General features: G+C 54.9%; 1 protein-coding gene across 5 annotated transcripts; it reads left to right on the top strand.

Moving 5' to 3' along the window:
• The first annotated feature begins 46 nt into the window (after positions 1-46).
• Positions 47-13,580, top strand: PDCD6 (programmed cell death 6). 5 transcript variants are annotated; one of them, XM_031676916.2, is made up of 7 exons: positions 1,967-2,162; positions 3,596-3,969; positions 5,113-5,207; positions 7,521-7,565; positions 8,364-8,522; positions 11,026-11,135; positions 13,016-13,580. In XM_031676916.2, the coding sequence occupies exons 5-7, from the start codon at positions 8,366-8,368 to the stop codon at positions 13,112-13,114; spliced, it is 366 nt and encodes a 121-aa protein (XP_031532776.1). In that variant the 5' UTR covers positions 1,967-2,162; positions 3,596-3,969; positions 5,113-5,207; positions 7,521-7,565; positions 8,364-8,365; the 3' UTR covers positions 13,115-13,580. The 5 variants fall into 5 exon arrangements, with proteins under 5 accessions (XP_072815021.1, XP_072815020.1, XP_031532776.1 ...); XM_072958920.1 differs by lacking the exons at positions 1,967-2,162; positions 3,596-3,969; positions 5,113-5,207 and adding exons at positions 47-223; positions 981-1,042 and having other exon boundaries at positions 8,364-8,516; XM_072958919.1 differs by lacking the exons at positions 1,967-2,162; positions 3,596-3,969; positions 5,113-5,207 and adding exons at positions 47-223; positions 981-1,042.
• The last annotated feature ends 1,598 nt before the right edge of the window (positions 13,581-15,178 follow it).

Genomic DNA, 15,178 nt, shown 5'->3' with positions numbered 1-15,178 from the left:
CGTGACCGCCCCGGAAGTGGCGTAGGCGCCGGGGCCCGCCCCCAGCCCTGCCCCGGCCGAGGCGGAAGTGGAGCCGCCCGGAGCCGCCCGCGTCCAGCCAGAGTCTCAGCCCAGCCGCGCCTCGGCCCATGGCCGCCTACCCGTACCGCCCGGGCCCTGGGGCCGGCCCTGCCGCGGGCGCCGCGCTGCCGGACCAGAGCTTCCTGTGGAACGTCTTCCAGAGGTGCGGCCTGCCGCGCGGGCGCGTGCGGGCCTCCGCTCGGCTCTCCTCGGCCCCAGCCCCGGGCCTCCCCGCGGGCCTCCTGTCCGGCCTCTTCCTGGACTCCGCCGGCCCTGCCCCGGCCCTCCACCCCCATCCTTGGGCCCCACCGCCTCCGCCTTCTCCTGCCGCCCCGGGGCCCCTCCCGAGCTGCAGAGCGGCCGCCGCCCGGGGGTCGCAGTCCGCTGGCCCCTGGGCTGGGCCTCCACCGCGTCCCCTAACCGCGCTGCCCGCTGTTGCCCCCGGAGGGAGAGTCTCCCGGGGATGCTTGTTTAGGGGAGCAGAAATGCCAGCAGCCAGGAAGGAAGCTGGGCCGCGCGGCTGCTGGGCAGGTGACCGCCACCGTGGCGCCTTCTGTCCCTGGTCGTCCTTCCAGCAGATGAATGGCCGAAACTGGAGTAACTCATGGTCAGGGAATGGCTTAATTGTCAGAGAATCTTCTGTTTGTGAAAAAGAGAAAAGCTGATGCGGGTGGAATCAGGCCGAGGGAGAAAGGCTTGACAAAATGGAGAAGGAGCTCGGACTTTGGCAGGGAGACGGCCTAAGAAAGTGAAGGAGGCCGGCTTCCGTGTTCCCCGGTGGGCCAGCGTGGGAGTGAGCCGCCAGGGAAGGGACAGCCAGAAAGAGTGCAGGGTGGGTGGAAGAGTTAAACCTGGTGCTTGCTCCGCTTTGCTTTTCCTGCTAGTTCAGTCTCCAGCTTAACTGCTCTTTAATTTTGTAGGGTTGACAAAGACAGGAGCGGCGTGATATCGGACAACGAGCTTCAACAAGCGCTGTCGAACGGTAGGTGGCACCTGGCTCTCAGGACGTGTAAGCTGCAGGCCTGACCACCCGTAGTAAATAACTTCTTTCTCTAATTTATTTTCCAAGCCATTATGACTTAATTATTATTGCTGGCCTGTGGTGGGGGTGCTCCTGGTTGTCCCTGCTGCTCTGAGTGGGTCCTTGCCGAGCTAGTGGGGCAGCGGCGTGGACGAGCACAGGGAAAGCCTGAGAGGCGGCTGGGTGTGGGTGTCAGGGAGCAGCAGGGAGCCTAGCTCTGTGCAGCAGACGTCCTTCACCTGTATGAAGACCATCGACGTTCTCAGGTAATTGCAACTTGGGCCTCCTCTGGAGAGGAGCATCAAGGTCTCAGAGGCACTAAAGGGGGAACGGCTGGGGATACTGGAGGCGCTGGCGGCCAGAGTCCAGGGAGGTGGGCTCGTCAGAGGGGAGATGCTTGTCATTCCCTTGGGGGTGCTGGGGGCTCGCCGTGGAGTCACCTTGGTGCCGGTTTCACTGTGATTAATCTATGGAGGTGCTCACTTCATTAACTGCCTGGCTGCGTTGCCCTTTTTCAGTCCCTCACACACCACCATCTTTTCTGACTTGTGTCTGTGGTGCCTTTGCAGAGGTGTGCTATTCAAACTGGAAGAGGGATGGATCTAAGAAGTAACGAAGTTGTTGAAAGGCTCATCTTTACTAAAGGGGAGCAGGCTGGTGGTGCAGGAGGCAGAGGCTGCCTCCCAGCCTGGGGTGTGGGTTAGAGGGGAAGCGTGCCCCCACTGTCGCACACACCATGGATACTCTGTTGTTACTGCTGGTGGATTTGTATTTACAGGTTGCTGCAGGGTCATGTTTGCACTAGAGGGTGTCAGTACTGCCCCGAGTTCAGCTGGTCGTTAAAACATACGGCTCTTCAGTCTTCACAAGAACATAGTCTTGAACCAGGAGCCTGCTGGAGAGAGATAATTTTAACAGAAGTGCCCACGGGATGTTTAGTCCACCATTCCTAAGATCTTTGAAATCAATACCTGATTGAACCCAACCAATAAGCGTGAATCGGGACCATCTCACAGTGGCCCCTGTGAGTCACTTTTCTTGACTTGCCCTGTGGGATTCCCTCAGCGTCTGTTGAGGACAGGTGAGCACTTGCCCCATGAAGCCGATAATCGCTTAGCCCCGAGGGTGGCTCACGTTTGGCCGCCACGCCTTCTGTGGGGCGGCCCCCAAGGGAAATGACGGAAATGACGGTCTCACTCCTCCCTGGGGTTATGATGCTGCTTGTGTGGAAGCAACGTTGGTAGCTGTTCTGTATTACTTCATTTGTATCTTACAAATCCTAAATCTTTTAACCAATCGCATTTTCTTCACTTTAACTGCTAAAATTTTAAAGTTAAATGTCTTACTTGTCGGTAGCGAGAATTTAGATTTTTTAAGAGGTGAGTTTTACTGATAGTCTTAGACCTCTTTCTTTCTTATCCTTTTCTCCTCCAGTCCCACATAACTAGGATTTATTTTGCTCTGTGGTAAACATCTTCATAAATTCTGTTAGGTCCTTTCTGCGGTGAGGTGGGTTATTAATGAATACGGATCTCGGGTTCTGTCACAGCCTCATAGCACTTGGCCCAGCTGCCTGTCCTGCTCTGCAGGTGAGAGCCAGGACTGGAATCCAGGTGTGTGCCTCACAGTTAGGTGCTCACCTGAACCCTGTTCTGTCTCAGCTGCCTCTTCACGTTGGCACCCACTCAGTGCGCAGCTGCGGGGAGCTCTGCTCCTTCCGCCCAGAACACTGGCCTTTCCTGGGGGCGGTGCGTGGGTCCTGCCTCCCAACCCTGCAGCACCTTCCTTCTCATTCCACTGAAGTCGTTTTTGTAGCCACCTCTGGCTACTGGACGCCGGCTTCCTGGAGGGAGGTGAGGCTCTTGTTCATGGTGGTGTCGTTTGTCCTGGCTTCAGTCACCAGAAGGACGCGAGTCAGTTCTCTTCCATCTCCTCTTTGAATTCCCACAGCCGGTGACTTTCGGTTTTTCCCGCAAGAATGGACTTCTGTTTCCATATTAGGACTAGAATATTAGGGTATTTCAGGACATTAGTTTAATTAGTTTGTTACTGGTGAGAAAACTGACGCTACAGAATAGCATGGGTCCCTCCTCAGTTAGGTTTGTGCTCTGCGGCTGTTAGAACCCAAGCAGCCCCGCCCTGGAGAAACACTTGTGGGTCCTGGACACTGAGTCCTTTATGTGGCTTGTTTGCCTAGGAGAGCTTCTAAAAGCAGCTGCTCTCAGGGAGGGTGCAGTTAAGAGGTATGAAGAAGGAGGGCTCTGCTGTCCTTTCTGTTTGAAATAACGTGTCACAAACTATCTTCACTTAGGTCCTTTTTTAAAAAAAATTTTATGCTTTCATATTGTTCCTTGGAACTATGGAAGTTAATATTGCTTGAGCCCCTTTTTTTGCATTTCTGTAGGTTTGGGTTAACGTAACATGTTGATATTGATGTATTTTGAGGAGGCATTTTTTAGCTGGACTTTAAACAATAAGTCATGTATTCTTTTTGAAGGTTTTTTTTTTTATCAGAATAGACATCACCTTTCCTGGGGATCCCACATTGAGAAGAAGTGAGAGAAACCAGACCACACAAGCCAACAGTTCCATGCAGACTGTTCATCAGGTCCCCTCACTGCACCCTCTCACAGGCCCAGCTTGGTGAGGCTGCAGAGGGCCTGGTGTTTACCTTCCTGACCTTCCACCTGCCTGCTCAGAGCCCGCGCGTCCCCCAGGTGGGCCTTTGTGACAACAGGCTGCCCCAAGAACGTTTGCCCCTTTGCCTGGATAGCTCACACTGACCATGAGACTGTGGCAACCCTGCTCCACCACCCACTCTCCCCGGGCGCCTGGAGCCTCCCTGGCTGACGACATGTGCGAGGTGTGGTCACAGCTCTTGATGGAAGGTGAGGGGTGCCCCCTGCCACTCCCTGTGCCACACCTGGGAGGCAGCGCCTGGTCTCCCTGGCCCTTTTCCCTCTGCTGATTCTACTCTGTGCCTTTTGCCACAAACTGTGCCAGTGAGTTTTGTGAGTCTTAGCGATTCATCACGCCAGGGGTGGTCTCAGGGACCCCTGACGTGGCCTGTTGTGTCTTCTCTTCCCAGAAACTTGCACAGTGGAGTTTCAGGTGGAAGCAGAGGAAGGTGGGGTTGCTTTACTCCATGACCGTGGCAGGCCCCACTCTGGGATGGCTGGAGGATTAGCCCTCCCCTCCAGCCAAGCCTGTGACCATCAGGTCCGCATTGCCTGGTGCAGAACCGGAGACGCTACTGTATCTGTCAACTGAGTGCACAGTTTCACTGTTAGACTCTTAGGTTGCTTCTGATCTTCAGGAATGTGCTGTCATAGAACAAGTTTCTAGAAGTGGTGTTTATCAGACCAAAGAGGTGTTGCTAAGGCGGTCGTAAGTGTTCATGCTGCCTCTAGAAAGGCCGTGTTTCCAGTCGTGACTCTTTGAGGCCGTGGTTGAAGGTGCCTGCTGGACATGGAACTCGGGAACCTGAGAGGCACCAGTGTCCTGGCAGATTCCACGTGGGCCTGCAGGACTGTTCACACACCTTCCTATGTGACCTCTCTGGCAGAAATGCCCAGAGGGCTGGGAGTCCCAGGTCTGATGCAGTGAAGTGGAAGGAGATCATCAGTGATGCTGCGAAAAGTCTGATTCTCCCCCCCAGAGATTCCAGGTGGTCAGGTATTTCCATGTGGGTGAGCTGGGTGCTGTGACGACTCAGCCCTTTGTCTCTTCCTGAAGTCTGAGTTAGTGGTCAGGAGGATACAGTTTCAAGAAGGAAAACCCACTGGAGAATGGAAAGAAAGAATATATTCTCGCAGAGCAGGATTTCCCCCGTTGAGGAGGGTCGGATGTAAAGTCCTCAGGTCACCTGTGTGCTGAGGGTTAAAGAGGAACATGCTGAGCATCCTGATGTGACTGCTTCCCCCCATGGAACTGTGGCCTATTCGTCCCCAAATTATGGGTGAAAATAGCTCTGTGTACTCCGTTTACGTGGAAAATACTGTGTATGTGTCTGTTTTCCTTGGTTCTTGCAGGTAAAATTGAGGCAAGATTTACAGAAGTGACCATGTATTTCCAAGTGGAAGTCTGTCAGGAGATCTTTTGCGAGCTGTAGTTGTGACATTCCCAGGTGTGTCGGTTACTGGGAAAGGCGGGTGAGAATGTGTGACACTGGGGCTGGCCCAGAAAATCTGGGGCGAGGGTCATGGGTGGTGCAGGCTCGTGGATGCAGTCTTCCTGCTGCCCATCCTGTGAGCCATGGGCTCCAGCTTCCCTGCGGTGTGGTGTGTGTTTTCTCACAGACCACGGAAGATTTTCAGGCGGACACTCCAGTGTATTTAAATGCCTGCCTCGTTAGGGGCTGTTAAGCTTTGGTGTTCAGTCTGAGGACCAGGCAGCAGGACTTGGTACGCGATGAACAGTCAGCTAGCTGTTGGCTGTTGTTACTACCGTGGTTTCTGTGCAGAGCTGGGGCCCGTTCGGGTGACAAGAAGGACCAGTGGGTGTACCAGGAGCCTGCCTCCACCTCCCGTAGTTCGCCAGCCTGCAGGTCACCTGCCAGACAGGCCACATCTCTCTGTCCTTGACTCAGCCCGAGGTGACCTGTTGGTCTCCTGAGCCTGGGACCCCTGCTGTCCCCAGGGCCCCTGGTGCCTCTAGATCACACCTCTCAGCGGGCACCATCTCTGCACTGCAGGGGGGCTTGGTGCTCACATGAAAAGTGCCTGTGTCTGTGGCATCCTTTAACTGTTCCACTTGTATTGCTTCTATTTAAAACTCGTTTGGCCAAGTCGTTAGCTGATGCGGCCAGTGATGCCCCTGCTCACAGTTGGGAGGGACGGTGCGTGCAGCCTCTGCGTCCAGGGTCGCTGAAGTCGCTCCAGCTCTGCACAGGCAGCTCTGTTCTGTGGACATTCAGGACTCCTCTCCATGTGGTCCCAGCCTATGTCAGAGGTGGAGGGAGATGGGAAAGAGTCTCGTGGCTGCATTTGGTTCCTCGGGCTTCTGCTCAGTGGTGGGTTACGTTCTGTGGAAACACCAGTCAGCGTGGGAGGAGCTGGAAAGTGAGAAGTGGGTGAAGAAGCCGTTTTCTCCTTGCAGAATGCTCCTCTTCCTGCTGGGTTCTCTGCAGCCCGGTTTTCTTTGTGCGCTGGCGTCAGTGATGCTGACCTCCCGTGATGCTGCTGTGCACGAGCTCCTGCCTGCTCTTCCCCAGCGTCTGTGAAAACTGTGTGGAGATGCTGGCCCAGTGCCCGGGTGCCCTTGAAGGGAGGGCAGCCCCACTTACTAATCAGGGGTCCGCAGGGGAGGGGGAGGGCGCTGGCGGGGCAGATGGAGTGACTTGGGGGCCAGTGTTCGGGGCGCTCAGGAAGGCTCCCCTGAGGAAGCCTGTTACAAACCGAGGCTTAAGGAGAGGCAGAGGTTCGGATGAAGGTGTGCATGGGTTTGGGGGTCACGCTGGGCGTGGAGAGGAGTGTGTGTAGGGGCCGTGTCTGGTGGGCATGTCGGTGGTACCTTTAGTAGCAACTGTGGCCAGGTAGGAAGGGGTTGTTGCTTTGTGTGGGGTCCGGGGATGGGTCTGTGTGCCACCGAGAGCTGAAACAATTTGTGTAGAGAAGAAAAAAGGGGTGTTTTTGTACAAATAGGTGATAGGGTGAGACACTGCTTTCCCTCCACATAAAAAATGTTTTTACATTCTTTTTCTCGGTATAAAAATTGATAAAGGTGTAAGCCACTGTGAAAACAGGTTCCCGGGTGTAAAGGTATCTGGTGAACACTCCATCATCACAGCTGATAAATGGTTCTAAATTATCAAGTCTGTCAGATTCAACAGTTCCTTCTGTAACAAATACCTGGCAACGTCCCCATTACTACTCTGAAGGGAATCATGGAATAATCTACCCTAACCGTTCACGATTTCAGAGAAAATAGTCTGATGCCCAGACTAAGTTTAGGAGAAGAACTTGAAGCATGGTTTTATGGTGTGCTTTTCAGCGTGTTCTGGCAGGACTGCCCGCCCCACATGCAGAGCTGCTGTGAACACAGTAGCTGCAGGGCACAGGGTGGGAACCCTGGTTGTGGGAGCAGTAGTGCCCTGGGGGTGGGATTCTGTGAGACGGTCGTTGGTGACATTCCTGACAAAGCTAGGTGCCACCTTCTGGGCTGCCTGGTGGCTGTATCCTGGAGAGTTCAGTGACTGTTAAAATGGTCGTCTCCGGGTTATACAGGGAAAAGGTGCACTTCCCGGTGCAGGTCTTCAGGAACAGCCCTGAGCTTCTGGCTTGACCTGAGGGACTTGAGTGTCTGGGTGGACAGGACGCTGGCTGACCTGTGGCCCAGAGTCTTCATGCTGAAAGCCCGTCACTTACCGTCTCTGGCTCCTGGGTGACTGACTGGGGGCCGGTTCCTTGTCCTCCTTTAACTGCTGCTGTTTGTTTCTCAGGCACGTGGACGCCATTTAACCCAGTGACTGTCCGGTCGATCATATGTAAGTACGGGTACCACTGTCCTGCCTGTACCCGACCCTGCTCCCAGGACTCTGGCTGCAGGGGCGGGGCCCTTTCGTCCCGCCCTCCCCGGCCCTCGCTGACCTTTCCTTTCAGTGTCTTGACTCTAAAGATGCCACGTACTTCCGGGACCAGCGCGTTCCATACATGGTCCGTGTCTTGCGTGGCTCATGTGAAATTTCATTGACCTTTGATGTACCTCTGACCCAACCAGGAACACTCAGACTACCTAAAAAGAGGTCAAATGATTTATTATTTTCTCTGTAGCAGGAATTCAGACTGAGTTTTATATATACATCTTAAGCCATTTTGTATGCAATTATATATAAATGGAGTTACAAGTTCTTTCCTGGATGAACTTGGAATTAGGCTGTTTTGTTTTTTGTTTTTTTTTAAAGAAAGGCAGGTTTTACTAAAAAAAAAGTATAAAGCTAATAGCCTTTTTCTCAGTGGAGTGGCCTCCCTTGACAGCGGACTCCTCTGAGCCCCAGCTTGGGGCCAGGGGTCCTCTGGGGAAGGGAGGGGGCGGCTCCAGGAATCAGGCGGTGTTCCAGGCCCAGAACCGGGAATGGGAAGGGCCGTGGGAGGGTTGGGACCAGCCCTTCAACGCTTCTGGCCAGGTCTCTTCCTTAAAGTGGCTGTGCTGCAGAGAACCTGCTCGGGTACCGTGTTTTCCTCGTGGCTCTGCACCTTGCTTCCCTGGGACTGGCTGGCTGGGCCCCAGGCCAGGGACGGAGAAGGGGCTGCCAGGGAGGGACTGATGCCACCCTCTCTCTCAGCCATGTTTGACCGGGAGAACAAGGCCGGCGTGAACTTCAGCGAGTTCACGGGCGTCTGGAAGTACATCACGGACTGGCAGCACGTCTTCCGCACCTACGACAGGGACAACTCGGGCATGATCGACAGGAACGAGCTCAAGCAAGCCCTCTCAGGTTTTGGTAAAGCGCGGGTCTCCACTGCGTAGCTGTTTCACTTTGGAACCTGGGGCCGTGAAGTGGGTCTCTTACTTTGTGCAACTTAATGATTTTTAACATGGTCTCTGAAAATTTTGTTTGATTGCACAGATTTATATTTTGATACTGTTTATATCATGAAGGCTTATATTTGATTTAGAGTCTTTGATGTGGTTTTTCATCCAAAATGAGACAAGGGCTATGCAGTAGTTTGTCTTTTGTGAAGTGGAGTGACGTCACAAGCACACTGAGAATGTGACTTCTGAAACAATTCAAAGTGAAGAGGTGACTGTGAAGCGGCGGGGGCAGTTTATGTCTCCTAACAAGTGGAAACCCGCAGGAAGAGCACAAAATGCCCCCCAGAGACGGGCCTGTGAGCTGCACGGAGGCTCCCATTCTCAAGTGCGCGTTGGCATGTGTGCACATGCCACACACGTGGCAGGCCTGCCTGTGAGCCCTGCTCGCCGTGAGCAGTGTCCACGTGGTGCCTTCCAGAGCGGGTCAGCGGGCCTCCGGGTCCCAGTGCCCTCATGGGCCTGAGGGGCAGTTGGGGTTTCTTACTTGTGGAGGAAGGACTGAAATGGTCAAGGCTCGCAGTCACCACCCCAGGATTCTGATTTGTTTGAGAGGATTTCTGTCAGCCGTCTATTGGCTGGCCCTTCTGTTAGATCACAGTGTAGTTCAGGTGGTTCAAATTTCAATAATGTACGGGAAGTACATTTTAGTTCCCGTGTGTGCCCCTCGCCTGCTTTCTCTGGGCGTGCTTTGTGGCTGTCTTCTGTTTCTCTCCTTTCTCGTCTTAGAGGCCCTGGGCCCCGGGAAGTCTGTGTTGTGAGCTCACCAGGTGTGGGTCAGGATTTGGGCAGGACGTGGACCGCAGGTCCTGGAATTAGACCTCAGAGTGCAGCTGGCCTTGCTGCGTTGTTGAGGGTTGGGTCAGCCAAGTCGGGGTCCCAGCAGATCCGCAGCAGCCTCTCCCCTTTCTTGGCCCATTGGCTGCATGTAGACACGGGTGGCGCCCCAGTCCCTGACTGGCCTCCGCCTCTCCTCCCCGGTTTGGGTGACGGCGAAGCCATCGAGGCACCTCACTAGTTCTTAGGAGCCTTTCCTAAGGGCTCGCTCTGTCCCCCAGGGACTTCTGTCCCCGGGCTGGCAGGGTTTCCACCCGTCTCGCCCTGATCCTCACACTGCTGCTGAGGCAGGGCCCCGCCGTCGGTGTTGAGGGGGCGGGCCTGGACCGAGAGCCTCAGTGTCCAGCAGAGCCTTGTCTGGTTCTGGACCTCAGCCTTCCCTGCTGCCATGTCTCGTCTGTCCTTTCCTAGTCTGGGCAGGAAACTATCGCATGGCGACGGCTGGACAGGCACTGCCCCAGTCCTCCTGTCCACATGCTGGGTGGACACTGCCCTGTTCCTGTGCCCCAGCCTGGGCCACTGTCTCACTGCCCACAGGCGCAGGTGCTGGGTGTGAGGAGGGGTCCCGTCCAGCACCTGCTGTCTCTCTTTTCTGAGTCAGAGTCCTGTCTCCTACTCAGCTGCAGGGAAGGGGGGTCCTGGGTTCAAGGCACAGGATGCATAGAGCACGCTGACCACTCTGGAAAGTACAGTCAGGTGTTTGCATGTTTGACTCTCTTTCAGTAAAGTGATGAAGTGCTCACACAGGTAATTAACTGTGGCATTCACTCAGACAATAGGTGTACGTATCCTTGCAAAGATTCCAGCAGGACTGAAAACCAGTAGAAACATTTTGGCACCTGGATCTTGTCTCCTGGACAAGTGAGGATACGGCAGTCACACAGGTGGTGGGATTAGGAGGGAAGGGAGGGGGAGAGTGGTGTTCTCACTTAGAGTGGCCCTGGGCCTCCCGCCTTGGAGCCATCCCCTGCTGGAGGCCTTCTGAGACACTCTGTAAGTTGAATGTGGAGGTGGTGACTCTGCCTGACCTGGGTGACCCTCCAGGGGCTTTGGTGTGTGTGAGGTGGCCTTGCTTCTTCCTCGTGCCTTCGATGTCCTGATGTCAGTGTGCTGATGGGTGGGGGTGTCCATCGGCTAAACTCCTGTTTCCTTTAGTTGACATTGTGTTTAATTGGGAACCTTCGTGAGGGCTTATCTTGTGAAGCGTTCTCTAGTAATGAGTAACGCAGGGCAGCTGAGTTACTCAGAACTTCACTTCTCGGTTAGTAACCTGGTAAAACTCCTCAATGAAGGCTTTTAAGAAGGTCAACTCTGCTGCATCCCAGAAGACCCTGTAGGGTGACTTGTGGTTGGTGGTGTAGCCCTCAGAGCTGGAGTGAGCTTAGTGGGTTCACGTGGTCGCCCTCCAGCTCCCAGCACAGCCTTGGCCTCCATTTACTCTTGTCCCTCTCAGAAGGGGCTGCTGGTTGCGGTGTGAGACGGATGTCACTGCACAATGACCGTGTGGTTCTCAGTGGAGGAAGAGGCTGGGGTCTGTGGGCAGGGGTGTGGGTGTTGACTCTGCTCTCCCCCTCAAGGGTACCGGCTCTCCGACCAGTTTCACGACATCCTCATTCGCAAGTTCGACAGACAAGGACGAGGTCAGATTGCCTTTGACGACTTCATCCAGGGCTGCATCGTCTTGCAGGTGCGCGACTGCTGGAAGCGGTGCAGGGGGTCCCGCTCTGGACGTGCGACTTCGCAGAGTCAGATGGTGAAACTAGTTCTGGAGCTGGTAGGAGGGAGCGTGCTTTCTGGAGAAGTAACTGTTTCTTCTGTTAAATGGAGACGTAGACAGTGGTGCCCTTTTTCCCCGGAGACGCCCGAGGGACATCCATTTGAAGGGGCTTTAGTGGGCTGATTGCATGAACACCGTGGCATTTATTATTTTATCCTGGGAATTGGGTAAGTTTCTGTCATGATCCTCACAGTGTGCTGCCTTCGAGTGTGAGGCCAGCTCCGAAGCTGGGAGCCCTGGAGGCCCTATCTCAGTGTTGGGAGCAGTGTCTGGTGGGGCCGGTGGTCTCAGTGGCTGCTGCTTCACACTTTCTGCAGTGCTTCTGTGGTTTCCTTCTGTGGCCTCACGACTTTACCAGATGGGAACTAGTGCAGGGCTGGAATAGGCACCCAGAGGCGCCCCCAGGATGGAGGGCAGGGGTACTCAAACCCTCCCTGGCTGTTCCCACACGGACCCTGCTCCTGTTTGTAGGTAGGATCCAAGTTCAGCCCCTGGGTAGCAGGATCTGAGTCCTGTGAGGAGCTCGCTCGGCACCTCTGCAGGCCTGTGGGCTGCTCTCAGACTGGCGCCTGGTCCTGCCACCCCTGGAGAAGGAGCCTACAAGCTGGACAGAGCTGGGGAACTGGAGAGGAAAAGCAGAGCCTCGGGCCACACGCAAAAATTCTCAAAAGCGTTTTCCTTCATTTGCCTCTTTCCAAAAAGAAGGCTTTTTGAAAACTATTTTTTACACAGCAGTGTGAAAACTTAGAAATCTTGGGAAAATACAATGAAGTATAAAGAAAGGAAGGCCACCTTTGTTCTCCCAGCGGGAGTCCACTGCTGCTGGTGGCTCTGTGGTTTGTTCCACACCCATGTTTCTCACACTGACACCTGCGTGGACCACCACCTGTGTCGGCCCCGTTTGTCAACCTGCCCAGCACAGGAAGGGTGGGACCAGGGGCCTGGCGACACAGGGGTGCAGGTGGCATGGCTCCCAGGCCAGGCTCCAGTCTTGCCCTAGGCCCCTTGGCGGCAGTCAGCTGGCCGCCAAGGTCGCCATGAGCCTGAAGTGTTGTCTCCTCCTGTGTCGGGACTCTTCAGGGTCTGTTATGGTTGCCCCGCATCTGCATTTCCGTGGCACTTACCTGACCTTCCCTGCTGGCAGGTGGCCAGGCTTGTGAACAGATTGAAGTGGAGCCCCTTGAGTGGAGGTGGGAGTCAGGCAGGAGGAGAGGGGGCAGGCGGGTTTTGAGCTGTAGGGGGTCGGATGGGGAGGTGGGGCAGGCAGGTCCTGAGCTGGCTCAGAAAGACCCACCCTTCTGGCTCTGGCCCTAACCCTGCTGGGGGGGAAGAGGGGAAGAGGGGGCAGGTTCTCAAGGAGAAGCCCCAGAGGGGACTGGTTCCCCTTTGTCCTGAGCAGCATGTGTCCAGAGAAGAGTTGAGTGGTCAGGAAAGCCCTCCAGGAGATGGTCTTAGAGTGGGAAGGGAAGGCCCAGGCTCGCCACTGGGGAAACAGCCAGGACCCAGGGCTGGGGTGTGTAGCTGATCTGGGCCTGCAGCCCACACGTGGCCTCTGACCCCTGTCGTCCTGCCCGACCCCCACGTCTTCCTGGTAGACCGGCCTGGCTTGGGGGTGGTCAGGGGCACTCCCCCCACCCCCGTCCATGCCTCCCTGCACTGGTCTCAGGATTAGGGGTTGTGAAGATGTGAATGCTTCTGAATTTGGGTTCCTAAATGTCTTTTTACCAAACACATTTTGTTCCTTCTGTTTAATAAGTATCAGGTCTAAATATCTGTTGTCTTTTCCTCAGAGGTTGACAGATATATTCAGACGCTACGACACGGACCAGGATGGTTGGATTCAGGTGTCGTATGAACAGTACCTCTCCATGGTCTTCAGCATCGTATGACATGGGCCTTCTGCAAGTACCAACATGGCTTACGGATAAAAGAGACTGAAAATGCCAAATCTCTTATTTTAACAAAACGAACACGGATGCAGTTAGATTCTGTTCCTGTTTTAGGTTTTGTATAATGAATATTTGGGGACCCAACTGTACATATGTGGATAAGCTGATTAATGTTTCACAACTGTAACAATAGTCGTGTCAGATATAGACATTTGATTTGAGACTTCACCTGTGCCATGAGGTGAGATGTAATGATGTTTCAGGTCTTCTGCATGCACAGAACTCATCATGTGCTTTTCTAGATAGCTCCCATTCTAGAGTGAAGATACCTTATTAGCCAATAGGAATTTTAAATAATTTGGAACTTGCATAGAAGGCTGCTCACGTGCCTTACTTTTTAAAGAGGTTTATTGTATTCACTTGCATTTGCAGCACAAGCAATAAAGCACACAGGCCCTTGTCCCCAGCTGGCTCCTTCTGGTCGGCTGGGCTCCGAGGGGTCTGGCATCTTCCGGGGTAACCCCTGGCTCTGCTCCTGGAAATCCAGAGATTTGCCCCTCCTCCATGATAGGAGTTGGTCTGTATTTGTACAGCGTTGGGCGTACAGATCCAGATTTGGGTTAGAAGGGGGTGGGATTTCTTTCACTTGCTAACAACGCCCCTGTGCGCCAGTGGCGGTCTGTGAGTTGCAAGCAAGAGGTGCAGCCAGTGCTGTGCCTGCCCCCGTGGAATCACTTCAGGCTCTCCTGTCTGTCCCTCCCTTCGTGTGCTTCCGCAAACCAGGATTCGGGGCAGAGGCTGTGAGGAACCTGGGGTTCTGGGTGGGTACCAGGGATCGATAAATGGGGCTGGGGCACCAAAAACCGGGTGTCTGGGGGGGTTCGTTTGGGGGACCTGTGCTGGGTGGGGAACTGGGGGCTGTGGCTTCCTGTCTGTGGTGTCTGTGATTGGAGGGAACGTCACTGACCACAGTGTACTGGATCAGGGTGAAGAGTCTGTGGCTCAGAGACCGGCCTTCCGAGCTGGGGGGTCTCGGGGGATTTCCACCCTTTCCATTTGGGGGCCTCTCTGGATTTCAGCACACTCGTGAGGGCACCAGCACGTGATCCCAAGTTCTACTCCAGTGAGGTCAATCCCCAAAGTTTTTATTTTGAGAGTCCTTCAGAACCCCAGGCCCCAAACTCCAGACTCCCTGAGGCCTTCGTGAATCTAGAACCCAAGTTCCTGACTCCCTGAGACCTGGGACGTCTGGGTGCTCAGGTGGACTCAGCGTCTTCCAGCTAGTACTCCACCACCTCCATCGCCTTACCCCCAAGGTACCGGTAGCCTGCCTCCCTGTCCCCTGTGCACAGAGGTGTCCTTCCTCCCCTGGGGGGCCCTGTGCTTAGCTGTCCCTTGACCTGCGCTGCAAGGTCCCCAAGCTTAGAGTGAGGGCGGTGGGAATCCACCTCGCTGATCTCTGACCCCACAGGCTGCCCTCCCCCCCCCACCACTCCGCAGGCCGGCCCTGCCTTTGTCCTGGATTCCTGGGACCTGGAACCCCTCCAGCTGCTCTCAAGCAATGGCGATTCATGGCCTCAGAGCAGAACCTGCCCAGTGCACAGTCGGCGTTTGATCTCTGCAGGTCATTGGAGGCCAGCTCGCACCTGCGAGTGGCCGTGCTCAGGCGCATCCCCTGATTCAGGGACATGAAGGAAAAAGGGGAGACGATTTTGAGAGAAGGTCTCATTGTGGGTGGGTTTTGGTCTCTCAGGAAGTGGCCATGGCACCAGTGAAAATAGTTTGGGCCTGTCAGCACCTCACAGGTGGATGGCTCAGAAGTACTCAGGTGTGAGGGACAGACACAGGTGTGTGGTAGGGATACAAGTGTGCCATGCAGATTCGCTCAGGTGTGCGGTGCAGACGCTGCACACTGTCAGTGGAGTCCAGGGTTTTGGCCAGTGAAGGTACGTTGAGAGGCATGTAGGGGTGTGAGGGGTGGGGACGTGGCTGCCCCCCTGGAAGGCGCGAGAGGCAGGTAGCCTTAAGGGTTGGGGGTCCGTCCTGAGCCCCGTTGCTCACCAG

This window comes from Vicugna pacos, chromosome 3, assembly GCF_048564905.1.
Source record: "Vicugna pacos chromosome 3, VicPac4, whole genome shotgun sequence".
NCBI lineage: Eukaryota > Metazoa > Chordata > Mammalia > Artiodactyla > Camelidae > Vicugna > Vicugna pacos.
Note: the sequence above shows the minus strand (reverse complement) of the source record. Positions and strands in the feature narration are given on the sequence as shown.